We start from the raw sequence: 26,485 nt of genomic DNA, 5'->3' as shown, positions 1-26,485 counted from the left end.
AATCATGCATCCAAGCATATTCATACAATTAAATTATTTTAGGTATATTTTTACCACTTACTGTATTTTTTATTTTTTATTTTTTTTTTAGTCTTTGAATAAGAGATAAATTGTTGTAACTCTAAGTTTAATTTATGCCCTTTCATAATAAAATCCACATTAGATTTACAGAGACACATTAAATTGTTTGAACACCAGATGTGAATTACCATGAAGTACAGTTGTTATTATTACTATTGTATACAATACTACAGTTCAGAGTGTTACACTAAATTTTATTGAATGGTCTCTGGCATAACACACTGAAACAGGCATGACAACCTTAGATATAGAGGGAAATAAAGGCTTTGTGTTACCTGGTCAAAAGGGTAAATTTCTAAAGTCTTCGAGTGCCCACTCATGTGATTATATGACACTGTAACACAGGCCTGTAAAGCGCTCCATACCATGTTGCTGAGTCAGGGATTTAAATAATGGGGGCCCACTGACTGCAGGATTTGGTCAGGTATAAAAGCAAGGGTTAAACCAAACAGGACAGCAGTGCAGCAGTAGCAATAGCAACAGCGGCAGCTCACCTACAAGTATGACCACCACTGATATGAGCATGGGCAAGGTAAGCTTGTAATTTTAAACACAAATGACAAATGTCATGACTGTTGTTATTTACACAGAATATCCAATACACTTGCAAAATCAAATTATGTCAGTGGTTTTATAGTCGGCTAATGTAACCCATGTCCCCCCAGATCATCTTCTACGAGGACAGGAACTTCCAGGGGCGCTCCTATGAGTGCATGAGCGACTGCGCTGACATGTCCTCCTACCTGAGCAGGTGTCACTCCTGCAGGGTGGAGAGCGGCTGCTTCATGGTCTACGACCGTCCCAACTACATGGGAAACCAGTCCTTCATGAGGAGGGGCGAGTACGCTGACTACATGAGCATGATGGGATGGAGCGGTGGTATCAGGTCTTGCCGTATGATCCCCATGGTAGGTATAGAACAGCATCTGATCATACCTAGGTCCTATTATGGGTGGCAACCCTGACAAAACTTGATATTAAGATGTTAATTAATTTTTGTTTTTTGAAAAAAACAGCACAGAGGCCAGTTCAGGATGAGGATCTATGAGAGGGAGAACTTCGGTGGTCAGATGCATGAGCTGATGGAAGACTGCGACAACATCATGGACCGCTACCGTATGTCCGACTGCCAGTCCTGCAACGTGATGGACGGCCACTGGCTGATGTACGAGCAGCCCCACTACAGAGGCAGGATGATGTACCTGAGGCCTGGAGAGTACAGGAGCTTCAGGGACATGGGCATGAGTGGCATGAGGTTCATGAGCATGAGGCGTATCATGGACATGTGTTAGACACTTTCATTTTGAAATAAAAAAATAAAAGATAAAATTAAAACTTGTGAGTGTGACTTTCTTCTGTTCTTTCATGTTTACAAAATAATTTAATTTATGTAATACATTGAATAAACAATGTGGATCACTAATGGAAATCAGAATATAAAGAGGTGTCTAAACTAAGCATCAGAAAATGATTTTCTTGCCACTTTCCACTTGAATAACTGTTCATGAAAATGATTTTAAAAAAGACATCACAGGCAGCGGACACTGTAAAAACATATTGTCACATAAACATTGAAGATTAAAGTCCTTCATTTAAAAAAAATGGCAAACATACATTACATATACATACATTGTGCAACAGAACATAAATCACAATAAAGCCAATTAGAATTAAATACCAGAGGAATCAGAAGTACAAATAATTACAAATTATTAATCTTGTGTAAGAGGATATGACACTGTTGTAAAACGATGCTACACAGCTGGAATACACTATAAACTCTGCATTTGATTTGCATGTAAGAAATCATTTTTGTGAGATTCTTGGCTGTGTTCCACCATATCTCACAGATATTTATGACCTCATCTAAAGCAATGGTTGATCAGTTTGAGGGAGTGTTCAATATCCACTATTACTGTGATTTTATTTTATTTTTTTACATGTATTTAACGGGGTAGAAGTGTGATTCAAATCTCTTTTCAAGACTAATCTGGACAAGACATCACCATAAAATACAATACATACAGAACAAACAGCAGGTTACATGCTATAAAGATTCTAACCAATATCCAGTTAAGATGCATGAACAAGTATGAGTCTCAATCTAAAAGTAAAAATGGTACATTTATATATATAGTTCACTCTTTATTATGTTTTTTTGTGGTGCTGTCTAAATCTTCACTGAAAATTATTATATAAAAAGTAGATTGAATTGCAAATTGTTACCATGTGACCACCTTTAAGAATGCATTGTCTGAAGTCAGCTGTTGTAATTATGCAACGAGTTAATAATATGTAGATGGTGTGTGTGCGTGTGTGTGTGTGTGTGTGTGTGTGTGTGTGTGTGTGTGAATACTGTAAGTCTACATATAAAACAAGCAGACAGTATGTGATAGAATAAAAAGTGAAGGTTGCCGTAAAGCAAACAGGAGTTTGCTGCAGCCTTCGCAGAAATCATGCACACTTTTAAAATAGTGAAAACACCTTTGTGTGAATGCTTCAGATCATTTACATCCATGGTGACTTGTGGGACATTTTTGCCAGTCCAGCAAGAAAATTTGAGATGCCAGAAGAAATTTGCTGAACTGAAGATTCATACTGTGCCATAAATATGATTGACATGCACTTTGTATCTTATATTTTTCAGTATGTTACTTCTAAGCCAGAAAGAGTTGAATCATCTTGATCATATTCAAAGTAATCAAAAATGTGAAACAGATACAGAAGCTATTTGATCTAGAATGATAGAGCTTGTGAGAGGTTACATAATAACCCTTTCCCATCAGCATTCACAAACAGAGGGACTAACATTGCATGCTCATGCTGACTCATGACTTCCATACAATACTGCCATCGATTGTTTGGATGTCACGTTAGGTATAAAAAAGGCTTAAATGCCGGATAGGATTGCTATAGCATCACTCATTGTATCAGCCACCATGCACGGCAAGGTAAGTTTATTGTAGACACTTAACTGTAATTGCTGCTCCGACGATATTTGCCAGTTCTTATCATTACTTCATTGTAATCATATGTTGTATAGTTCAAATAAAGGCTACATGAATGCATCCTTTTGGTACTATTGCAACACTAAAATAAGGATTCCATAAAGATAGCTGTTTACATCAGTGTTGAGATTAATAACAATCCATCAAAATGCGTGATACTGAGCTTCAACTGCTCTTCTGGATTCTAGATCATCTTCTACGAGGACAGGAACTTCCAAGGTCGTTCCTATGAGACCAGCAGCGACTGCGCTGACATGTCCTCCCATCTGAGCAGGTGCCACTCCTGCAAGGTGGAGAGCGGCTGCTTCATGATCTACGACCGTCCCAACTACATGGGTCAGCAATACTTGCTTAGGAGAGGGGAGTACTCTGACTACCAGCGTATGATGGGTTTCGGTGACTGCATCAGGTCTTGTCGTATGATCCCCATGGTAGGTGGCAAAACATTCAGATGTCAAGAAGAACTGAGCACTACATATCTCACATGACTGCAAACAGGAGCTAAGTTTCAATCAGAATGACTAATCACTATGTATTTACATTGTCTATTAACAGCACAAAGGGTCCTATAAAATAAGGATCTACGAGATGGAAAACTTTGGAGGTCAGATGTATGAGCTGATGGATGACTGTGACAACATCCAAGACCGTTACCACATGTCTGATTGCCAGTCCTGCAACGTGATGGACGGCCACTGGCTGATGTACGAGCAGCCCCACTACAGAGGCAGGATGATGTACCTGAGGCCCGGAGAGTACAGGAGCTTCAGGGACATGGGATACAATGGAATGAGATTCAGCTCTATCAGACGTATTACTGACTCCTGTTAGCCTTACAAATGAATCTGTTCTACAACAAAAAAAAAAAGTCTGACCTCAGAAATGAACAAAATGTATTAATTTGATTCATTGTGTTTGTATATTGTATGAATTGAATGCAAAATTTTAATACACAGTGGATAAAGAGATCTATTCTAGATGAGTGTTGATGCTCATTGATTGTTTCCATTATCTTCCACATTAGTATCCGAGAAGAAAGACTTCAAATGTTAACATTTTCAAACTTGTTTTTTCCTCATATTCTCACCTAAAAAATCTCTTGGTTGCTCCTAAGTATTATTCATAATGGTTTATCTGATATAAGGGGAAAAGTTTCATTCCTCTTCTGTACATTAAAGGAAATGTGTAATTAACGAGAAGTGCTTTAGTTACCGTAAGTTATTTACAATTAAGGTTGCATTTGTAAATGAAAAAATTATGCATTTGTAGTAGCTCTAGTAAAGTAGTTATTACTGATGTTGTAGTTGATAAAAACAAATCTATTAAAGTGTAGCTTTGAGAATAAAAACATTAGGTTCAAGATATGGAATTACTTTTCCCATAAACTATCACATACTGTCCTAAGTTGTATAATATTCCATTAACTGCAGGCTAAGCAAATCCCAGTTTAAATTCTCTGAAGCATTTTTCCACGTGGTTGATGCAGTTGTTAAAGGCACAATCCATGACAATCCATTAGTTGTGTGCAGCATACATTCCATCCAAACTTGGACATGTGGTTTCAGATAAAGATTAGGTTTACATGCGGACCATGTGGACTGATTGAAATGCTGCTGAACACCCCATATGGACTGGGCTTTTAACATGCTAGCAATGTTAAAGAAGTCTACATGCAGTATTCAGTAACTCATCAGTTATTATTGTTGTTGTTGTTGTTGTTGTTGTTGTTGTAGCATTAGCACATTTGGGGAACACCAATTGAATTAGAACTGGATACTCTTTCAGAGAAAATTAAGTCTTCTCAGTTAGCTAGACTGAGCCTAAAGCTTATTGCTGTCTTCCAAAAAACAAAAGCTAAGTAACCAGAAACTATCATCCAAATGCATAATCAAAACAGTCATTTTACTGTGATTATCTGCCACCTCTTTATCGAGTTGTTTTAGCCAACAGCATTTCACCACCAACTGTACTTTGTTGTATTTAGCTATCCAATCTGCCCATAAGTGTAAAGTGGGTATTGGTAACAGGTAACACAGGCCCCATGAACTAAATGATCTAAATGTTGGGTTAAAGCTAGTTATAGCAATGTTTGATAAAAATGAAAAAATGAAAATGAAAAAAAAGTCTGGTCTGCAATACCACAAACTTATCAAATTGTTTTGGCTAACAACTTGATTCTGTCTACAGCATCATTTCAGTTTCAGTGTGCAGAAGTACAGATGTAGGCATTTTTGAGTGTTTATTCTGAGTAGAATACAATTAAGGCCATGTTAGACACAATGCAATTTGGGCTGCACTCACAACTGCTTTCAGCACACATCTGACTTAGGGGAAGTTGCAGAGAACAGAGCAAAATAGGCAGTTTACAAAACTTCTAGCAGGACTAAGTCATTTCTTGTTTTTCATATAGGCTACACAAATTGCCTAGCTTCTAAAAGCTTCCTGTGAAAACTAATCTGAACTGTGTGCTTGGTTGGAAATATGTTCCCACGATACAGCTTTCCTTCCGAGATCTCAATACAGGCTTAAACTTGTATTGTACAATTCAGGGTATTCAAACTTGCATGATATTAGATTTCCCTCCATTTTGCCTTCCATGCCTGGCTGGCTGCCTCATTTCTATTGTTCATGTGGTTATTTTTGAGTGCGAGCTCACTGAGTGGCATATCGTGCACACGTTTTGCTAGACACAGCGAAAAGCCATTGCAGTGAGGCACAAGCCATTGGAAATAATGGGTTTCAGAGCACAGTGGTGCCATTGTCACATTGTGTCTGAAAGGGCCCTTTGAACAAAAAGTTAGTTATGTATGTTGACACACATCTCCCCTAATTGCTGTATATTTGTGAGAAATCTTGCTATGAATATTGTACCTGTGACCAATAGACTTTTAAGGAGACCTGAACTCCCTGTGGTCACAGAGATGATGTGTTCTATGGTTTCATGATCAAATCACCAGAGTGGGTTCTCCTATATGATATTATCCATCCATCCATTATAGTACAGAAGGGAACCAACCTTCAACCTGATGTATTTGTGTCAGTTTTACTTTTGGAGATAAAGGCAAGTCAAGGCAAAGCAATTTTCTAATTGGTTTTACAATCATATTTTCTCAATTTCATCAAAGGTAAAGCAGATTCAAGTGGTTACTAATACAAACTTGCAAATTGGTAACTCATAAGAGGATAAATTCATAAATTCATTGGTCAACATATCTCTTCATTGGTATCAGTTAAAAGTGTGAGTAAACATACTGAAAAAATATTACCTAAAAACGAAATGAGGTTCTCTATGTGATCATTTCTGGGCAAGACTTGAAAAAACTGACACAACCTTTTGTTTGTTTGTTTGTTTGTTTGTTTGTTTGTTTTTGCTCATGATGATAAGGGGCTTGTTTGTGTTGCTATTTTCTCCCCAAAAATGTTTTATTAGATCTTTGTGCTGTTTTGGAAGTATGCTGCATTAACATGCTGTATTAACATACCTATAGATACTCTCTACTCATGGTACAAGTTTGTTTATGCTCAACAAACAATTAGGATTTTTAAAGACTGGTTTTCAGCTATTTGTGTGAATAAAAAGTCAGCATACAATTGCAAATTATTTGAAAATTAAGTTTAACAATAAATCAAAGACAACTAAGAAACATGGTTTGGTTTTGGTTTTATGTGCAGTACTAAATTCACTTTCAACAATCATTAGTCGAATTACAATAGATACAAAAAAAAATGGAAAATATATCTAAAAGAACTATTGTTCTATAAATCAATGTTTTAGCCATTAAAAAACATTAGATTAGAGGTAACATTTAATGAGCCCTTAAAAGAAAAGTATGTTTGTGGAAAAAAACAGTCTCTGTTATTCAGCAGCAAAAACAATACAAAGCGGGGCCTCTTCTCACAAATGCAACCACCGCAAATCACGATCTGTTAAAGGTCACTTTGAATTGAACCGTACACGGGGGCCTCTGCTCCATGTTGCTCTGTCAGGAATTTGAACAATGGGGTCATGTATCCTTTGGGTGCGAGGTCAGGTATAAAAGCAGCAGGGGGACATCAAGAAAACTGTGCAGTCATTTTGAGCCAAAACAGTGTACCTGTAACTGTAACCATGACCATGGGCAAGGTGTGTACAGCTTTTTAGTTTAGTTGGAATTGATGTGGAAAAAATTATACATATTATATTATTATATTATAATCTTTGATACACTGTGGTGTTATAATAATGGTTTCTTCTCTTTTTTTTTCAGATTATCTTCTATGAGGACAGGAACTTCCAGGGTCGTTCCTATGAGACCAGCAGCGACTGCGCTGACATGTCCTCCTACCTGAGCAGGTGCCACTCCTGCAGGGTGGAGAGCGGCTGCTTCATGGTCTACGACCGCACTAACTACATGGGAAACCAGTTCTTTGTCAGGAGGGGAGAGTACTCTGACTACCAGCGTATGGGAATGAGTGATTGTATCAGGTCTTGCCGCATGATCCCCATGGTACTATAACTCCCTTATTCCTGATTACGTGAAATTATACCTTAGATTCATGAACAATATTGAACCAAGCAGAGCAAAATTATTTAATTAAAAGTGATTCATTTTCACTCATTTCAATTTACAGCACAGAGGCCAGTTCAGGATGAGGATCTATGAGAGGGAGAACTTCGGTGGTCAGATGAATGAGCTGATGGACGACTGCGACAACATGATGGACCGCTACCGTATGTCCGACTGCCAGTCCTGCAACGTGATGGACGGCCACTGGCTGATGTACGAGCAGCCCCACTACAGAGGCAGGATGATGTACCTGAGGCCCGGAGAGTACAGGAGCTTCAGGGACATGGGCATGAGTGGCATGAGGTTCATGAGCATGAGGCGTATCATGGATTCCTGTTATTAGAGCACCAGTGTGTTACAGCAAGATTTTAAATAAAATCTAGTGATTCTCTTTTAAATGGCTTTCTCCATTGCTTATTACAGAGTAATCTGAAACTCACACAACAAAGAACAACCTAAAACCAAAGTACATGGGACATCCAAACGGTAAAGAAAACATTACAATTATTAAAAAATTGGTACATATTTTTGATATATTAAATATGCTTTATATACAACATCCAACACACAACAAAAAATGCTTTTTGGTACCTGTGCAAAAAAAGTTATTTGTTTAGACAGCATGGATACTGATTTTCTGTGTCATCATTTACTTGATGTAAAAGAAAGCGAACACATATATGTCAATATCAATCAAAGACACAGTATCAATTTGAATTAATGGGTGTGACCTTCAACTAAAGGCGTGCTTTGTGGTAGATGGACACCTTGAATCCTCCATGGCACACGGTGGCCTTTCTTTGTATTCAATTCAGTCAGTAAGTCAGTAAGAGCAAGATTGTTAAGTTGACCTGTTTGGGACTTTTTCTTTTTTTTTTTCTTTTTTTTTTCAGGTGATGTGATTCTAAACAAAGGTCATTATTTTCCAGGCAATAACAAATAATTTTATTGGCTGAGCCTGTACAAGGCAGACAACAAGCCTTCCTGTACCACAGCAGTGGAAGCAGTAAGTTAAATGTACTAAATCAGTACAGGTGATATATTTCACATCTGTGCACTAATATATTTTGAGTAAATGGAGAAAAAATGTAAAATAACATATAGAAAAGTACCTTCTTTTTCAAGCACACTTACATTTGTTTATGTTTCTATTCACTGTCGGTTCATTATATTAATAGATATGTAGATAAAGTAAATCCATATCACTGATTTACACATGTATATGTTGTTAAGAGTTTTCAGTTTTAATTCTATTCTTGTCAAAAGAAAATAATCAATTTGTTATGAAGTCTGTCATCCTGTTGACATGTAAAAACATAATCTTTCATAGTTTGGAGGTCATACCTGAATTTCAAAAAGGCTGACATTCATAACAATTTATTAACATTACAATGTTTGTACTCCAAGAGAATTTAAAAGAGCCAAATTTGCCAATCAGAATTGGATTGTGATACACAATGGGAAAGGTACAGCCTTTTGTTTTGCTCACAGTCTTTCTCACCAGAATTTAGTAGATTTACCCATTTTATGGTAAGTTTTCTGACCATAAAAGTTTCATTCAGTAATAGACCCTACTCAGGTGGTTGTGTAACCGGTCTTGAATTACATTATCATGATCATCTTTTTTAAATATGGATGATCTGAGTGCAAAAAAATATATTGAAATTATTATTAATCAATGACTTTCTTATCTTGCCACAAGTTAAATATGTGTTGTGTTTTTCCTGAAATACAGTATGTACTTGCAACCTCAATTCAAAAAAGTTAGAACGCTGTGTAAAACATAAATAAAAACAGAATGTGATAGTTTCCTAATCCTTTTTTGACATATACTCGACTGAAATATATACAAAAACAGTACATTTAATGATTTACTTTATCAACTGATTTTTGTAAATATCAAAATCAGAATTGTCCTTTTTGGTCAAGTATGTGTGGAATACATACATTCAAGGAATTTGACTGTAGTTTAAACATTGCACTCAATGTACTAGCATAGGAAAAAGGACATACAGTTCAAAGAGGACAAAAAAATGAATGTTACTACAAAAAGACAAAATAAACAATAAACAATATATACAAAGAGTGCTGAGGCAGTAAAAATTATATACAATGAAATTTGCAATGTGCAAATGATTACGGTATGATTATGTTGAGAGTGACTGTGAGTGATGAACGTATATGTCAAAAACTGTGCATTATTATAAATAAATAGCCAGTCAGTGGATGTTTTGGTGTCAGAGATTTAGTGAGACTGTATGACTAGCTCACTGTTCATCAGAGTGACATCTTGTGGGAGGAAAGTTTTTGTGTCTGGCTGTTTTGTTGGAACACGTTGTGTTCAGGTTGTGAGGGGTCTGCAGGGATGCTTTCTGCCTGTTTCCTCAGTCTGGAGGTGTGTAAGTCCTGAATGGAGGGCAGGTTGGCACCAACAATTTTCTCAGCAGTAGAGTCCCATGCAGTCTGTTCTTGTCCTGTTTGGTGGTAGATCCTAACCACAACCTAGCAGCTGCTAAGGCAGGTTGAACTCCCTGATCTAATCCAGGAAGTACATCCTCTGTTGTGCCTTCTTGATGATTGAGGGTATGTTTGAAGTCCACCTTAGGTCCTGAGAGACCTGACGTTTTCCACAGTGGAGACAATGTTGTTGAGGCTGCTGAGGGAGCAATGTTGAGGGGCTTCTCCTGAACTCCACTATCATCTCCACAGCTCTGGGCACATTCAGCTCCAGGTTGTTCTGGCTGCACCACCTGTTCGTCCTCCCATCTCTATGCAGATTTGTCACCATCTCGGATGAGGCCAATGACTGCTGTGTCCTCTGCAAACTTTGTGGGCTCTATTTCCGTTTCTGCTGCCGGCGCGCAGGAGGCGCAGCGCAAAGTCAGGTGCGCTTCGCTGATGGGGCGTGGCAGCACAGACTTTGGTATTTTCGTGCACTGCGCTGCGGGGGCAACTCCTCCCTCTTCTCATCTCAGTCCCACCCAGCGGCGCAACTCGGAAGGAGGGAGGGGAGAACGGAGTCATCCCCTCATCCAGAGGGGTGTCCCCCTGGAAGACTGTAGGGATGCTAGAATTCGCCAGGATGAACGAGTCATGTGCCGACCCGGGGAAATTGGCATACACGTTTGTCACCTGGCAATTTGAGTCACAGATCACCTGGATATTGATGGAATAGACCCCCCTTCGGTTCACATAAATGTGGGCTTGGGTCTCTGGGGCGCGCAACTGCACAAGTGCAGTCGATTGCTCCCAGGACCCCAGGGAATCCAAATTTCAACAAGAACCCTTGCTTAGTTTTCAGCGGACTGACTGATCCCCACCACCGAGGCCACGGTATGTTGAAAAGACCCGGTGGCAAAGAAGGTCAGAGCTGCTGTCACCCTTACCGCAACCGGGAGAGCGCAGCCGGGGTGCGCATCGGAGGCCACGATGCACGCTACCATGTCGATGACCTCCCTTGGCAGATGTAATTTGTTCCTGTGACATGCAAAAGAGTAGATGATTAAAGAAAATTGCATAGCCTACAGTGTTGAAGGCATTATTCTCGTGGCCCACCTGCACTCCTGCTCACTCATGTCTAAATATGAGGTCCTTAGATGGTAAATCCTTGGCCTCCTCCTCCTCCTCCTCCTCCTCCTCCTCAAAGCTGTGATGTACTCCATCTTTGTAGATAACGTTAAGTATTACAATGATAATATTTGTATTTGGAATGAAATGACGTGGGTAATAGCAGACAACGATCATCACTTACGTTTTTTCCGTGTGTCTGTCTCTCTCTGTCTCTCGAGTGCTCTGAGATAGATGCAGTATATATGCTCTGTAGGATGCCACGGCTGTTTCTGGTTGGCATAGTGACATTAATTGATTAGTTTGCATCCCTGTTTCACCTGTGTACATTTAGTCTGCTCCGTCGGCTGATCCTGCTGACACTTCCCCCTACTGCGCCGCAACGTCCATCCTGGCGTACCTCTGTGCACCTCGGTTTACCAAAATACCAAGGGGTCCATCAGGGGGGGCCTATGATGTCTTTCAGCTGAGTCAAAAATGGTCCTCAGAAGTGCCTCCTGCACAAAAAGACCTGAGTGTCCTCAGCAGACGCAGTCTGCTTTGGCCTTTCTCATATAGTGTATTTGTGTTGTCACTCCAGTCCAGTTTATTATTCAAGTGAAAACCCAAGTACTTTTAGGATTCCAGCAGCACAATGCCCATTCCCTTGATGTTCACTGGGGTAGGAGGAGAGTCAGCATCTTTGGTTGTCCTGCACTGATCTGGAGTTCCACTGGCACCAATCCAAAAACCACCTGGGACAGTGTTCTATACTTCCTAATATCCCCATATGTGATGAGGCCAATAATTGCAGAGTCACCAGGTAACTTTTGCAGGTGGAAGTTAGCTGATTTGTGCATGAAGTCTGCAGGGTAGAGGGTGAAGAAGAAGGGAGCCAGCCCTTGCAGGGCCCCCTATGTGGAGACAGCCATGCAAAACTCACAGTCGTGTATCCTCACGTACTGTGGTCAGTTGTTGAGGTACTCCATGATCCATGCTGTGAGGTGGTCCACCCATATGTGCTCCAACCTGTCACTCAGCAGCATGCGCTGTATGATATTGAAGGAACTGGAGAACTCAAAAAACATGATTCTCACAGTGTTGCCAGCCTTTTCCAGGTGTGAGAGAGAGATCTATATAAGAGAACAACAGTGTCTTCCACTCCAGTGACAGTGATCGGCGAACTGTAGCGGGTGCATTGATGAGCTCACCAGGGGGCGGAGATGGACAAGGACCAGCCTCTCCAGGGTCTTTATCAGGTGTGATGTCAATGTCATCGGCCTGTAGCTATTGAGGTCCTTGAGGTACATGGTCTTTGGCACAGGTACCATGCAACTTCAGGTTCAGGTTAAAAGTTCAGCAATCCCATGCAACTGGTCTGCACAGGACTTGAGAAGCCTTGAGCTGATGCCATGTCAACTCACAGCCCTTCTTGCTTTGATCCTCCTGAGTTCTTTAGTCTCTTGGTTTGATGCCGTGGATGTGCGTGGTGGCAGTAAGCTTAATGTTGTCGGAAGGACAGTTTGGTTTTGGTGTAACAGTACACAGGGGCTGCAGATGATGGGGGTTGCAGCAGGAAAGATTAATTCTACTGATGAAAATCTTCAGGTCATTCACCCACTTTTGGTTCCCCATATGCTGGGAGTTGGGTTCCTTATAGTCATAGATGGTTTTAAGGTCCCTCCAGACTCCACTGATGTTGTTCTGCACCATCTCATCCTCCATCTCCCTTCTGTAGCTGTTTTTTCCATCCCTGATTCTCCTTCTCAGCTCCCTGAGTATATTCTTCAGCTCCTCCTTATTTCCTGACCTAAAGACCCTGGGGCCTCATGTATAAAGACTTGCGTGGATTTCCTACTGAGACATGACGTGCGCTCAAATCCAGAAAACGTGATACGCACAAAAATATCCAGATGTATGAATCTGTACGCACGCATGAATCCAAGCATATATCCTTTGTGCATCCCAATCAACGTGGAATTGAGCGCACATGTTGTCCACACCACTATTTAAATACGCAAATCATATTTAAATGAGCCCTGCACCTGGGATTCGGAGAAGAGGGGCCCACCCTGTTTGAACAGAGAGTCACCGCAATTGTGGGTGACACTGCTCTCTCAGGGGTGGTGGGAGCACATGTGGGTGACTCTGATTACCCCCAAGGTAAATACCTATGTATTTGTGTAACTCACAACAAATGTGTTCATACGGTAGCCTGCTCACAGCCCTATAAGATATTCATGCGCAAGTTCATGTGTAAATGTATGGTATTGAATTTGGTTTGAAATCTTTTGAATTTAAATTTAAACATGGCAGCATATTAAAGAGGATATCAAACACTTTGACTTATGTGTGATTACTCAATTTATTATTTTAAAACACAGAAGAGGACACACAGTCGCAGCCACGTGCCACAGACTCGGGGGATTCCTCCAGCATCCCCAGCGTCTCCGGCGCCAGTACGCCGCATCCACCGGCTGCTGCTGCTGTCCACCCCACTGGCCGTGTTCTCACCCGTGCTGTGCTGGAGTCACAACAAGAAATCATTAGAGCAATAGGCGGCATAAATGATCGCCTAGATCAACTACTAGGCATCCTCACAAATATTGCTGAATCAATAAACGCATTGGTGAATAAGTGAAATCTGCGTCCTTGCCTCTTTTACATGGAAATCAAATGTGTCCAGGCCCGAATGGCCTCCTGGGTAGGATGCACATTCATGGGTCCAGCTTCTGGTTCGTCTGGTGGGGGGATATGCTGCTCTGGCAGTGGTATGGCATGCCGGTGTGCCACATTGTGGAGGACGCCGCACGCCATCACAGTGCGGCACACCTTCTCAGGACTCCAGTCCTGTCCAGACAGCGCCACCGTCCCTTCAGCAGACCGATTGTCCTCTCAACAACAGGCCGAGTGCGGGAATGGAGGTCATTGTACCTCTGCTCTAGGTCAGTCTGAGGGTTGGTGAGAGGGGTCATCAGCCAGTTCTTAAGTGGGTAGCCACGGTCGCCTGGGGTCAATTGAAAGCAGACAAAGTAAACTGGATTTACAGTTTCCGTTCGTTAATTTTATACACTGGTTACATGGATCGCACACTATTGTTGCAAATTAGTGCAGAAGTGCGCCGGGGAAAAGGTGAGGCTGATTAAGACATTTCATACTTTACGCATGGGGTTATTAACATGAGTACTTTGCACACAGAGACATCAGGGGCTTGTTAGAAAGATCTTAAGCTGTAGTTTAACCAGCAAGAAACAGCAAGTCACTAACTTTAACCACTGACTAGTAATGATGCTGTGAAGACAGGATAGAATTTGGGGGCGCACATGCTGAATGCGCATCACGGGGATTAATATTAGGACAATTACACGAATAAATTTACTCACCAAGAAGCCACCCATCGCACAGTGCCAGCTTATAGTCTGTTCCCAACCATGCTGTTACTGTATGTATGAATCGTGCGTTGAACCAGGCCACCTCACCACAATGTTGGTTAAATTGTGTGGTCAGCACATGTATGGGTACAGACAGTGCATGGCTCCTCACTGTGTTGTGCTCCAAGGCCGGCCGCAGCTCTGCACACAGTTCCAGGAGCACTGCCCTCGGGAACCTAAAGCGGCTGATGAGCCAGTTGTCATCATGTGCCAGTAAATCCTCTCTTCGTATTGCACCATTTGCAATGTCTTCTAATACTGCTAAAGCAGCCATTGTTTTTAACATTTTTTGCACCACTTTGCAAATGCCTTTAAATCCACTCGTGTAATTGCAGGTACGTGGGTGTGTTAATTGTTCATCGGTGTTAATTGTTCATGTGTCTCTGATGTACACATCCCAGCATCACCTCTAAGTGTTGCCAAAGGATCAACAGCTGTAGAAACGTGTGTACGCCAGCCATGAAGTTGGCGTGAGGCACTGCACATTTCCAGGGTCATTTCACTCTTGATACATCTGAACTTTGCCGTGAAAAAGAGCGTACGCCATGTTTTTGTGCATACGCACCCTTTGTACATAAGGCCCCTGGTGTTTTGTTTTTTCTTTGAGGAAAGCTTTTAAATCAGGGGTAATCCAGTCCTGGTGGGTACAGCATTCTCCACACAGAAGTAGATGTAGCTGTAAAAGATCACTTAGTTCGGATTGACCAACCACTGCATAAAAGTGGGCGAAGGACAACAGGTTGAATATTTGTAAGAAAACAATTTTTATAAATGTTATAAAAGTTATTATAAATGGTAATAAATAAACAAAATGTTAAAACAAGGCAGGGCCAGGTAAACTACAAGTCAGTGGAATAGGTGCTGACAGTCAGTGGAATGGAGGAAGTCAGTAGTAGTTAATAGTTGAATATAGGGGACAGACCTGTCGCTGGGTGTGCCACATTTCCCTGCATGTGGCAAAGCCGAAGAAATACACCAGGGATGGCTACACTGTTGCTGGTTGCTGCTCCGCTGGTCAGTTTTAACGTCCATGTTGCTTATTGTTCCTGATGATCCTGCCAGCAGCTGCTGCTCTACACCATATGCAGCTCTCCAGGCTTGACCCAGCTGTGTACGTACTGTAATGAACCCCAGCGGCAGCTACAGCACACTGCACAGTGTTCACAGGAGAGGATGAAAAGAAAGAAGAAGAAGAAGAAGAATCGGGGGAGACATTCCCCTTTATTTGTCACACACATGCGAACACTGCACACAAGGTGAAATTTGACTTCCGCCTTTAACCCATCCTGGTCGTCCCTCCTCCGCGGCAGACCAGGAGCGGTGGGCAGCCAGACCGGCGCCCAGGGACCCATCTTCGCTGTCACCATTGGTCAGGTGGTGATCTTCTTGCATGTTTTTAGTGGGGGTATATTTTTACGGAGGATACCCCAGGTGAACACGGGGAGAACATGCAAACATGCAAACTCCGCACACACACTCGAGCAGCAGGCACCGAAGGCATGGTGGAGGACACACCCGGTGCCCGCAGCGAGAATCGAACCCGGGACCTTCTTGCTGTGAGGCGACAGTGTTGCCACCGTGCCACCGTGCCACCAAAAGAAAAGAAAGAAGAAAACATTTACATATACACCACAAGACAGAACACCACCACCCACAGGACCACTAAATACATATACACACAGGGAGAAAGGCTTCAACACTATCACCTGCGCCAAAAGTCTGTACCTGTGCGCCTGTGCACCGGACAGGAACCTGGCAGAACCTAGTGTGGGTGTGCTGGTTAAATGGCTGCAGATTGAAGGTCACACCCTAACACACCTGTATCCCATCATCCCACCCCCATGCAATCACCTCATGTGATAGACACACCCACAGAACACACACACACACACACACACACACACACACACACACACACACTTAACCAATAGTATGACAACAATCAAAATAATAAATTACTCCAAGCCAATAAATGATTATCACTGCAAGCAAAAGAATAATAAATCAGAGCAATTACATTTAAATTACATTAAATCAGGCCAATTCCGGGCTACCCTGTTACATCGTCCTTTATATAGTGTGTGAGAGTATCAATGTCCCTCCCCCCTTGAGCATCACAAAGTACTTCCTACATAGGTGTATCAAAACAGTCCTACAAAGCCTCATCAGCCTTGTTGTACCATCTTTTCATCGTGCAAGTGCTGCCTGTGTACAAGAGGTTTGTATACAATTAAAGTCACAGCACAAAAACAACTTCTCATTTTCATCTCCGCATAAGGTCTAGATCGTTACAGTTTGTTTTCGACCATGATTGTTGCCATTTTGCAATGATGTAGCCCACAAACCCATCCACTGAGGCTATTAACATTTATGCTGCAGGAGTGGTGTAAGATGCTATGGACTATTTCTACTTCACTACATTATCTTATTAGATTTAATTTAATAACAAAATTGTGATAGTCAACCTTTTTTCAATGATAAACCTTCATCAAGCAATAAATGTCACTCAATCTCCATACAACTAAAAAGGTGGCTACAGAAGGATTTGAAAATAAAAAAAATTAAAGGAATGTCTATTTTAATTAAAGTAAAACATGTCAGCTGGTCGGCACAGACTGACCAGGTGACCACCCATCTTCACACAGATTTTCAACAAATCACCTGAGCTGTGTGAGGTTCCCTTATGCTTCAAATGATCCATAATAACTCTGGTGCCAAAACAGACCTCTATCTCTGGATTAAATGACTACAGACCTGTCACCCTGACATCTGTGGTCATGAAATCCTCTAAGAGATTGGTGTTGACTCAACTAAAAGACATCACAGGCCCCATGCTGGACCGACAATTTGTCTACCAGGCAAACAGGTTCCACACTGTAAATTAGTGGGATTGGTTCCTTTGGTATGGGACACATGAAACCCGGGCTGTCTAAATACTGCAGTCCCAGGGCAGAAATGCACAGCTATGGCACTGACTGCTTATTTCACTCATTATGTATCTTATAGCATATAAAAAACATGTGTGCGTATGGACATGTATAAAACCATTTTAGATGTAATGTCATACATTTTAAGTTTTTCACGTTAACACCATCTGCATTTTATGATCTTTGGACATGCAGGAAAGGACAAAATCAGGTGACTGACATTGGTCTTCATAATCAGGTGACTCTCATCGTCATGACAACAGTAATAACAAAACTAGTAGGTTAGGTTAAGGATAATATCATGCTTTTTGTTTTAGTAATTTAACGTGCATGCCTGACGTAACTTACAATATAAACATGACATAGGTTAAATATGTTACCCAAGTTATTTTACAGATGTAAGTTAAAACAACATTGGCTTGTGGTTTCACACAGGACATGAACGTGATCTCCTGAATGAAAGTCCTGTGTTTGTTTTACCTATCCATCCACCCCAGCCTCCTCCATATGTGGACTTTCTCAATCTTTTCACTATGTCAACTGACGTTTTTTTCTCTATGACATCAGCACCAAAAATGACAAGCGAAATGCTTGGAATGTTATTCATAAGTCATTTGGTGAGACCAGGCTGAAAAAATGATTTATGATTGAATAAGATATGCTGGGCAATAGCCAACTGTATCAGCTTAGCTTGTGCTGTATGCAAAAATGTTACAGTTGTTTTCTTTCCAGCTTTTATGTAAATGGTATAAACTGTTCTAAACATGTATAAATATGACTATAACAGAATCTAGTGTAACACTACCACTAAGGCCTACAAAATACAGAGGTGTTGCAATAGGTGTCTATTGCAAAGACGGTTAGTTCCATCTGTCTGTGACCCTTATTTGTTGAGTCATGTTGGCTCAATAGAGATATGCAAATCCGAACATGTTTCATGGCTGGATGTATCTCTTAAATTACAACATTTTTGGTGATGGGATTTAGTTTAGGTGTTTTAACAGCTAAGGACAAACCACACAAAAGAATCAAGTGCTGTACAAATTATGTTATGAATTACACATCATTTTTATTTACTCAAGTCAAATACAGCAGTCTAGCACATATCAGTGATACGCCTCATGCTCATGAACCTTGTGCCACTCATGCCCATGTCCCTGAAGCTCCTGTACTCTCCGGGCCTCAGGTACATCATCCTGCCTCTGTAGTGGGGCTGCTCATACATCAGCCAGTGGCCGTCCATCACGTTGCAGGACATGCAGTCGGACATACGGTAGCGGTCCATGATGTTGTCACAGTCGTCCATCAGCTCATTCATCTGACCACCGAAGTTCTCCCTTTCATAGATTCTCATCCTGAATGGACCTCTGTGCTGTAATACAATACAGGGAAAATGTAAGTATGGATTTTATCACACAACCACAAAACTAAACATGAAACAAATTTAGATTTATAAAAACCAAAGGGATGTAGAGAGTAGGTCTCTTACATAAGGGATCATTCTGCAGGATCTGATGGAGTCGAAGGTCATTCCCATGCTCATCATGCGCTGCATGTCATGGTACTCTCCTCTCCTCAGGAAGAACTGCATGCCCATGTAGTTAGGGCGCTCATACACCATGAAGCAGCCACTCTCCACCCTGCAGGACTGGCACCTGCTCAGGTAGGAGGACAGGTCAGAGCAGTCGCTCATGCACTCATAGGAGCGACCCTGGAAGTTCCTCTCCTCATAGAAGACGATCTGAAACAGAGACCAGAGGAAAGATCTGGATTTATATCAGTGCTAACTGTAAAATTTTTATTTATTTTTCTGTGTAAAAGCTATTATTTTGAAGATATGGGAAAACACACATAAGTAAATATCCCATTACCTTGCCCATGATGGTGGTTTAGGTTGTTCCCAGTGGATGGTTCAACTTGCTCTGCCAACTCCATGACTCCAGGGCCTTTTTATACAAAACCCCAGGGGCCACAATGCGTTGTTATTCAAATGTGCAAAGCTGATGAATTAGCAGTATGATTTTTGCTGAACAGGGCCTATAAATGTGTAACAATGGTTCTCCATACATTTCTGGCAGCAGTCATCTGCATTGTCTATTATAAGCATAAGCTTTGTGTGTGTTCTATTGTCAGTCAGAAGGTTCTCCGCATATGGTCTGATCCAGACTGATGGAAAGAACATGACATTGGGCCACATCTCTAACAAACGCGTGAGAAACCCAGAACTATAACAAATATTTAGTTCGTATAAAGAATTAAAATATACTGACTTTGCATTTTTGCAGTTTTACAACAGTTTCCCCCCACTGATAACAAATCCCGTTTGGTGAATAAAAAACGTTGTTTCATGCAAACTAATGTAAATCAACTATATTTAAAAGGCAAATTGTGCTTTGGATTAGTTTACTAATGCTGATTTACTCTAAAATGAGTTTCCATGATATAGTGCCAAGAGCAACATGAGATATCAAATAGGTATTAATCTGGGAATAGTTGTTATTTTGTAGTATTCACTACACCTTATCCAAACTAATGCAGATTACTTGAAAAAACTCATCAAAACAGCAATGAATGAAAAAGAAAAACGTTAGCTACACTATAGATTGTTTAAGAGTTGTATTAAACTCTGCTTGAAAGAATTTACTCATTTAAAAAAAAAAAAAGGCTGATTTTGTGTTTTTCAATTGGTGATTGCTGCACAGTTTATGTTGATTATGTACAGTAGGAGTAATAGTCTATAAAAATGAGTGAGTAATACTAAGGCTTAGTGCTTTTAAAAGAAGTCAGCTCATTTATTTGTTGTTTTATTGTCTAGTTTTAAAGAAATAAATAAGGAAAATAACAATGTGTTTGAAGGAGTTCAGCAAGTGCGGTGTGATGAAGGAGCTCTGTTTTTTATATCACAGCTTGAATTTCTTGCTTGTTAATGAACTGAACTGTTCATTAACAAGAACTGTTAACTTGAAATAATAAAGCCTGACTCCTCATGATAACATGTTAATTTATCACAACTGGCAAAATAATTAATAACAAAAACAAGTTTTCTCTTTTTCGGTCAGCAGCAGTTCAAATAAAGCCTATTAGAAGTCAGACATTGTTAAAGCCATAAGACAAAGTAAGTCCAAAATTTTTTAGCAGGTTAACTTTTTATGGATTGATCAATAATAGATACTAATCACTCTCACATGTTATGGTTAAATTAGTTGCTACAGTTGTCAAGACTCCATCTATGCATGCTGGCATGGCACATCTGGTCTCTGGTAAACATCATGATTAATAAGAGGAAACACGCTTTTGTTTTCTTTTGATTAAGTGTTGATTATCTCGTTATCTTGGGATAGCAAAGGTCATTTTCTCAAGATTCTGAAATAATTAATCTTGGTACTAGAAAAATAATTGCAAGCACGGCTGTTCTCGGCTTCTGTGCAGTGAAAACAGTGGATTGCCTAAATCATGTTCAGCGTCAACACTCTTCAAATCTGCACAGAAAAACAAAGCAATACTATATTTCCATCACATTTTCCACATAATTTTCATTCATTTGAAGTTTGCACTGGAGCTTTCTTCATGTCTGGCTGTCTGTGGGGCAGAGGTGAAAAAAAATAAAAAGGGCACCAGCTGCACAGTGCGGCCCCAGTGTGCAGAAAGTCATGATTTATTTGTGGTGAAACAGTTCCCAACCCTTCTCTAGCATGCTGGAACACTGTGTCAAACATATATAAAACAAAAACATAAATAAAACTGAATGTGACCATTTCCTGATCCTTTCTGACATTTACTCGACTAAAACTGCACAAGACAATATATTTAATGCTTGACCTCATCAGCTTCATTAATTTTTGCAAATATCTGTTCACTCTGAATTTGATGTAGCAACATGTTTCAAACATGTTTGAAGAAGCAAGAGCAACTAAAGACTGGAAACACCTAAATTGGTGGAGTTGTGTCCATTGGGTTGTGAGGTACACATTTTTGGTATTTGTGGTGGCCCGGGTAGGTCAGGCTCCAAATGCTTTCAGAGGCCTTTTCCCAATCCAATCTGAAGATATGTTCCAAGATTTATGATGACTGGGCAAATTGTTCATGAGTTATGGTCATTTTCTTGCTAAGTCCCAGCCCTTGCAAAGTTTTTCAACCAACTGACCATTTATAGTAGGACTGTGTATCTCAGGATCGCAATGCTAATTTTTGTATTGATACAGTCAAAAAGTTCTATTCATATTACAGTTTTCCAAAAAATGTAAACTTTTATGGTCAAAGAGACTTTTTGTGTAGAGCACACTGAGCTGGACTGTGTCCAGTTCCAAGTAAATCGGACTAAGGGGTCTGAAGCACTTGCACATTGTTTCTAGTTGTGGGGCTGAGTTGCAGCTAGAAAGATGCAACTCAGCTCATTCCACCTAGAAAATTTGACAGAAATTTAAGCAGCAGCATAAGACAACAGATAATAATAATAATAATAATAATAATAATAATAATAATAATAATAATAATAATAATAATAATAATAATAATAATACATTGGCACAAACACAATAGGGGTCTGTCCCTTCGGGGCCTGCTATGAGTGCACAGGTGAATGAAAGGCAAAAAAGTGCTGTCTATTTAACAATTTTTTTAAAAATGCATTTTGAGAAGTAATTAGAAAAATTGTCACTGATTCTGCAAGTTAAGGAACTGATGAATCTGAAATAATCATTTTTTCATCGTAATGTAATTACTAAAATACTGGGCACAGGAATGTCATTTTTGGAGGATGATTGAGAAACAAGCATGTCCATCTGATGCAAATGTCAAATGAACAATATTTAGAATACACTGGGCTACTCCTGGTGCCCCTCTGAAAACACATTCCAACAAAGCAACTGACAGTTTTTGTGAGTGGGAAGCCAGTTAGGGATCATGCGCCAACAACTCTAGTTGGACAATTGCATGAACGGGTCTGGGGTCGGAGCGGGAAACCAAAAGAATTTCCTCACACCAGGTGGACAGAAGTGGGTGGCAGCACCATTGTTCTGCAGGACTGCAGTGTGTAGAGGACAGGCCATTTCAAATATGGAAAGAAAAAACAGGGAAGAATATCACAAAAAGTATAGTAATAGGTTACATTAAAAGTATGATGCTTTCTCTCTTTCTCTCTCCCCTTCTCTTAATATGTCCCTCTCTCTACTAACTATAGGTTGTCTGTGTGTGTGTGTGTGTGTGTGTGTGTGTGTGTGTGTGTGTGTGTGTGTGTGTGTTTGTGTCTGTGTCTGTGTGTGCAAGCATGCCTAAGAGTGTGTTAAACAAACAGACGGAGAGTTGCAAGTTAGATTAGCTCCTTCAACCAGGTTCTGGTGTTATGGATCCTGTACCACAGGCTTTACAGGGACAGGGCTGGCAGAGGGCAGAGGGTGACAAGTTTAATGCTGTTATTAAATAAATATGACGACTATTACTGTTTGCAATTGTAATTCTAACATTTCTAATGGCATTCCATTAGATAAAGAGCTTGACTTCATGATGATGTTTGAATTGACATATGACTGAAATGACAATATCCCACCCCTGCTTTAAAATAAAAGGACATCCATAAATAGTCCAGAAATAATACCAAAACTGTAATTTGTGAAATTTAATTACCAAGTTAATTACCAAGACAGCTTGGGCTACAGCATTTGCTGTGATGGTGCTAATTCTGTAAGGATTGTTTGTAGGTTTTATTGTAGTATATAGTATATAAGTTTATTACAATAGTATTATATAATAATTGATGGGTTGATGGGTAGGTTATTTGCTTTGGACCAGTTGCAGTACAGTTATGGCTGCTTACTCCTCTTGTTCCCTATATAGTTAAGAAGGAAGTACAATTTAAAAAAGAATGCCTTTTACCCTCTTGTTCACAGTAAGTACAGGATATGCAAACCACACAGTGCTGGCAGCCTTTTTATTGCTTTTATAAAGCTTATTTACTCAAGGCAATTACAGCTTTTTACCTTTTAAAGCCAATGTTTGACAAATCAATGAAAACACATTCACAACAGAGGTTAAAAATTCAACATCTTTAATAAACAAAGTGTTTGATATTTACAGCAAGGTTTTCGCTTAATGGCTAAAATTCAGTGACCCTCCTGAAGGAACCGACGATGGCACAGGTGGCGCACCAGTCGCGGTACCTCCTGTACTCCCCAGTTCTGAGGAAGTACTGTCTGCCTCGGTAGTTGGGGTACTCATAGAAGATCCAGTAGCCATTCATAACATTACAGGAGTAGACATGGCGGTGATGGAAACGGTCAGACACACAGGGACAGTCATCCATGAACTCCATCATGTGACCACTGAAGTCGGGCTTCTCATAGATACGCAATCTGTAGGAGCCTCGATACTGGGAACCAAAAGAAAAAAGGTTTCAGCAAATGATATGTCTTCTGTAACCACAAGCTTCTGACAAATCAAACCTAAAAATGGACTCTGTTGACACAAAAATATGCTCATATGGCAAAATCCTTACCTTCTATTAAGTCATCCTGACTTTTTGAAATGAACACAGACTTATATGCTACAGCTATGCTGAAACTTCTTTGAAATTTCATTGCCTCCTCTGTCTTTAGAAACCACTCACTTACCACTGGTATCATCCGGCACGAGCGGATACAGCTACTGAAGCCCATCCATCTCTGGTAGTCAGGATACTCTCCCCTCCTCATGAAGTACTGGTGGCCCATGAAGTTTGGTCGCTCATAGATCATAAAGCAGCCGCTCTCCACCCTGATGGAGTTGCAGCGGCTGAAGTACGAGTGAAGGTCCGTGCAGTCATTGCTGCACTCATAGCTTCGACCCTGGAAGTTCTTGTCCTCGTAAAAGATGATCTGGTGGAAAATAAAAGTGCAAATGTGATGAGCTGTAGCGTGAACTTTCAGCAAAAAGAGAATAAGGAATCAGCTCTGTGTTCAACATATAAACATATTAACAGCGAAGTGAACAGCTTTGTAGAAAGTAACATTTAATTTCAGCAGAGAGGAAAATCAGTACTTACCTTGCCCATGGTCTCCGTTGGAGAGATTCCCCATGTTTTCAGGGCTTTTTATACTACCTCTTGACAAACAAAGTATTGTTATTCAAATTCTCTCATAGTTATAATTGAAGGCTACTGGCACATGTTTACCTTTTTGTTGGAGCACAACATTGGGTCAGAAATATGGATTTGTATTTGAAAAAAAGGATAAATAATTAACTAGTTTGGTGTTTTGACATGCGTGGACAAAGGAAAAGACTAGTATGGTATCCACACATCCAGTGGACAATGGCTACAGAACAATATGGAACAGCCCTTTCGCATTAAATATGTTGCGCAACAGAGCAGGAAACCATTCACTCCCCCTAATGCTCTACCTGAGCTACCCCACTGTATGCAAATAAGTAAGTGTATACTGTGCTGTCACTCTATATACTGCATTGGACATTAAGATTTTATTAGGATTTGTACATTGTTACAACATTCTGTGTGTTATCTGTATGTGTTTGGGATGCCTGTATCAATTTTTCCTTCATTGACTAACATCACCTTTACTCCCAGGTTCAGGTGTGGTATAGCACTTCTGCTCAACTGTCTTTGTTTTGACTTAATGGACTACAATTCCCTTGTTGTATCACAGCCATGTTTGAAGACTTCCTCTATAATATTACAGTGCAAAATGAGTACATGGCCTCAATTTTTGGTCTAGCTAGAGCTAGTTGTTATTATTTTCATTTATGATGTTGTGTCTTGTTTGTTTAATTACAATTACTCATATTATATTATTAGGACTTTTCCGTATCAAAAGGACAAAGACCAGTGATAGCTTGATTTCATTTATAAATACAAGGACTGCAGAGGATATGTAGCAAACTCTCTGTTTCCTTCATCCTTTCTATGAATATACACCTGTGATGTAGTATGAGTTATGTCTTAAAATGTAAACTTATATTTATGTTTAAATGTTACTGAGGTTGTTACTGATGTTTGACATAAAAGTTTAATATCATTTAGTTGTATAAAATAAATGTGACTATTGTCATTTTGCTGTGAATATATATACATTGTATTTCAACTTTCATTGTTATATTATTCTATCACTTTTGTATTGTTTTTTTTTTTTCTAAATATTAAGAGAAACTTGAACAGAATGTTGTCCTCATAATCAACAGGTGTATTTTAAGATATATTAAAGGTTTGATCAGTATATGTTAGTCATAAAAATGCAATATGCCATTCATCATCTTAATTTCACTTTTTTTGATCTTTTATGGTAAAACTATGAGATTGGGGTTGAACTTGTTTTCATGCAGTGCATTTAAAAAAATTTAGCCTATTTGCCATATATTACTTTGAGATAACCCCTGAGATAATGTCCTGCTTTACCAGATCCATCCTGATCTTTTGCTATTCATCTTTTATTCTGTAATTTGTTGTTGGGTCTGTCCAGAATCATTGCATTTGTGACATTCAGGTCACCTTTTCATGGCAGTCCTGTCTCAGACAGTCTGTGCTGCAGCTGTCTCTATAGTGTTTTGTGTTTAACACTAATCGTATGGATAAATTCTGCCAGTATAGAGACCTGCTAATCCCATCAGGGGCACATAGCAGGAGACAGCGACTCTGACATTGTTTGCCAGGGTATGCCTAAACATAGAGGAGATTAAGCTAGGGTGAACAACCTAGCCAGAAGCTATGGTAGATACATTGTTTAGCACATGGAGCCAGAAAGTAGATATGTTTCTATCACAATCAACAGGAAGAAGAAGAAATCTTCGGGGTATTTTACAAAATGACTATAAAGCCTTAAGCCTTCCTAATTATTATTTCTAGTGACCTAAGTGCCAGTTGTGAGGCAACAAACTACAGCTGGCAGATACACAGAAGAACAGAGTAATGTTTTATTAAGCACTTAAAGTTTATTGGGAAAATAAACAGTTAACTTTGAAAG

The 26,485-nt window shown here is 40.0% G+C and overlaps 5 protein-coding genes across 7 annotated transcripts; 3 read left to right on the top strand and 2 right to left on the bottom strand.

Annotated features, from left to right (window-relative positions):
- The first annotated feature begins 574 nt into the window (after positions 1-574).
- Positions 575-1,373, top strand: LOC143330333 (gamma-crystallin M3-like). The gene is made up of 3 exons (XM_076746834.1): positions 575-613; positions 747-989; positions 1,098-1,373. The coding sequence occupies exons 1-3, from the start codon at positions 584-586 to the stop codon at positions 1,371-1,373; spliced, it is 549 nt and encodes a 182-aa protein (XP_076602949.1). The 5' UTR covers positions 575-583.
- Positions 1,374-3,020: 1,647 nt separating this feature from the next.
- On the top strand, positions 3,021-3,920 carry LOC143330403 (gamma-crystallin M3-like). Its single transcript, XM_076746967.1, has 3 exons — positions 3,021-3,032; positions 3,278-3,520; positions 3,645-3,920. Exons 1-3 carry the CDS (start codon positions 3,021-3,023, stop codon positions 3,918-3,920), a joined length of 531 nt encoding a protein of 176 aa, XP_076603082.1.
- A 3,277-nt stretch (positions 3,921-7,197) lies between these two features.
- On the top strand, positions 7,198-7,979 carry LOC143330402 (gamma-crystallin M3-like). The gene is made up of 3 exons (XM_076746966.1): positions 7,198-7,212; positions 7,337-7,576; positions 7,701-7,979. The coding sequence occupies exons 1-3, from the start codon at positions 7,198-7,200 to the stop codon at positions 7,977-7,979; spliced, it is 534 nt and encodes a 177-aa protein (XP_076603081.1).
- A 10,657-nt stretch (positions 7,980-18,636) lies between these two features.
- Positions 18,637-19,420, bottom strand: LOC143330949 (gamma-crystallin M1). Its single transcript, XM_076747736.1, has 3 exons — positions 19,412-19,420; positions 19,030-19,281; positions 18,637-18,912 (listed from the first exon to the last, which is right to left on the bottom strand). The coding sequence occupies exons 1-3, from the start codon at positions 19,418-19,420 to the stop codon at positions 18,637-18,639; spliced, it is 537 nt and encodes a 178-aa protein (XP_076603851.1).
- A 4,211-nt stretch (positions 19,421-23,631) lies between these two features.
- LOC143330293 (gamma-crystallin M2) lies at positions 23,632-25,070 on the bottom strand. 3 transcript variants are annotated; one of them, XM_076746744.1, is made up of 3 exons: positions 25,050-25,070; positions 24,146-24,388; positions 23,632-23,904 (listed from the first exon to the last, which is right to left on the bottom strand). In XM_076746744.1, the coding sequence occupies exons 1-3, from the start codon at positions 25,068-25,070 to the stop codon at positions 23,632-23,634; spliced, it is 537 nt and encodes a 178-aa protein (XP_076602859.1). The 3 variants fall into 3 exon arrangements, with proteins under 3 accessions (XP_076602859.1, XP_076602861.1, XP_076602860.1); XM_076746746.1 differs by lacking the exon at positions 25,050-25,070 and adding an exon at positions 24,556-24,576; XM_076746745.1 differs by lacking the exon at positions 25,050-25,070 and adding an exon at positions 24,556-24,564 and having other exon boundaries at positions 24,149-24,388.
- Positions 25,071-26,485: the final 1,415 nt, after the last annotated feature.

Source organism: Chaetodon auriga, chromosome 13 (genome assembly GCF_051107435.1).
Source record: "Chaetodon auriga isolate fChaAug3 chromosome 13, fChaAug3.hap1, whole genome shotgun sequence".
Classification (NCBI taxonomy): Eukaryota; Metazoa; Chordata; class Actinopteri; order Chaetodontiformes; family Chaetodontidae; genus Chaetodon; species Chaetodon auriga.
The sequence above is the reverse complement of the archived record's forward strand: the minus strand, read 5'-3'. Positions and strand labels throughout refer to the sequence as shown.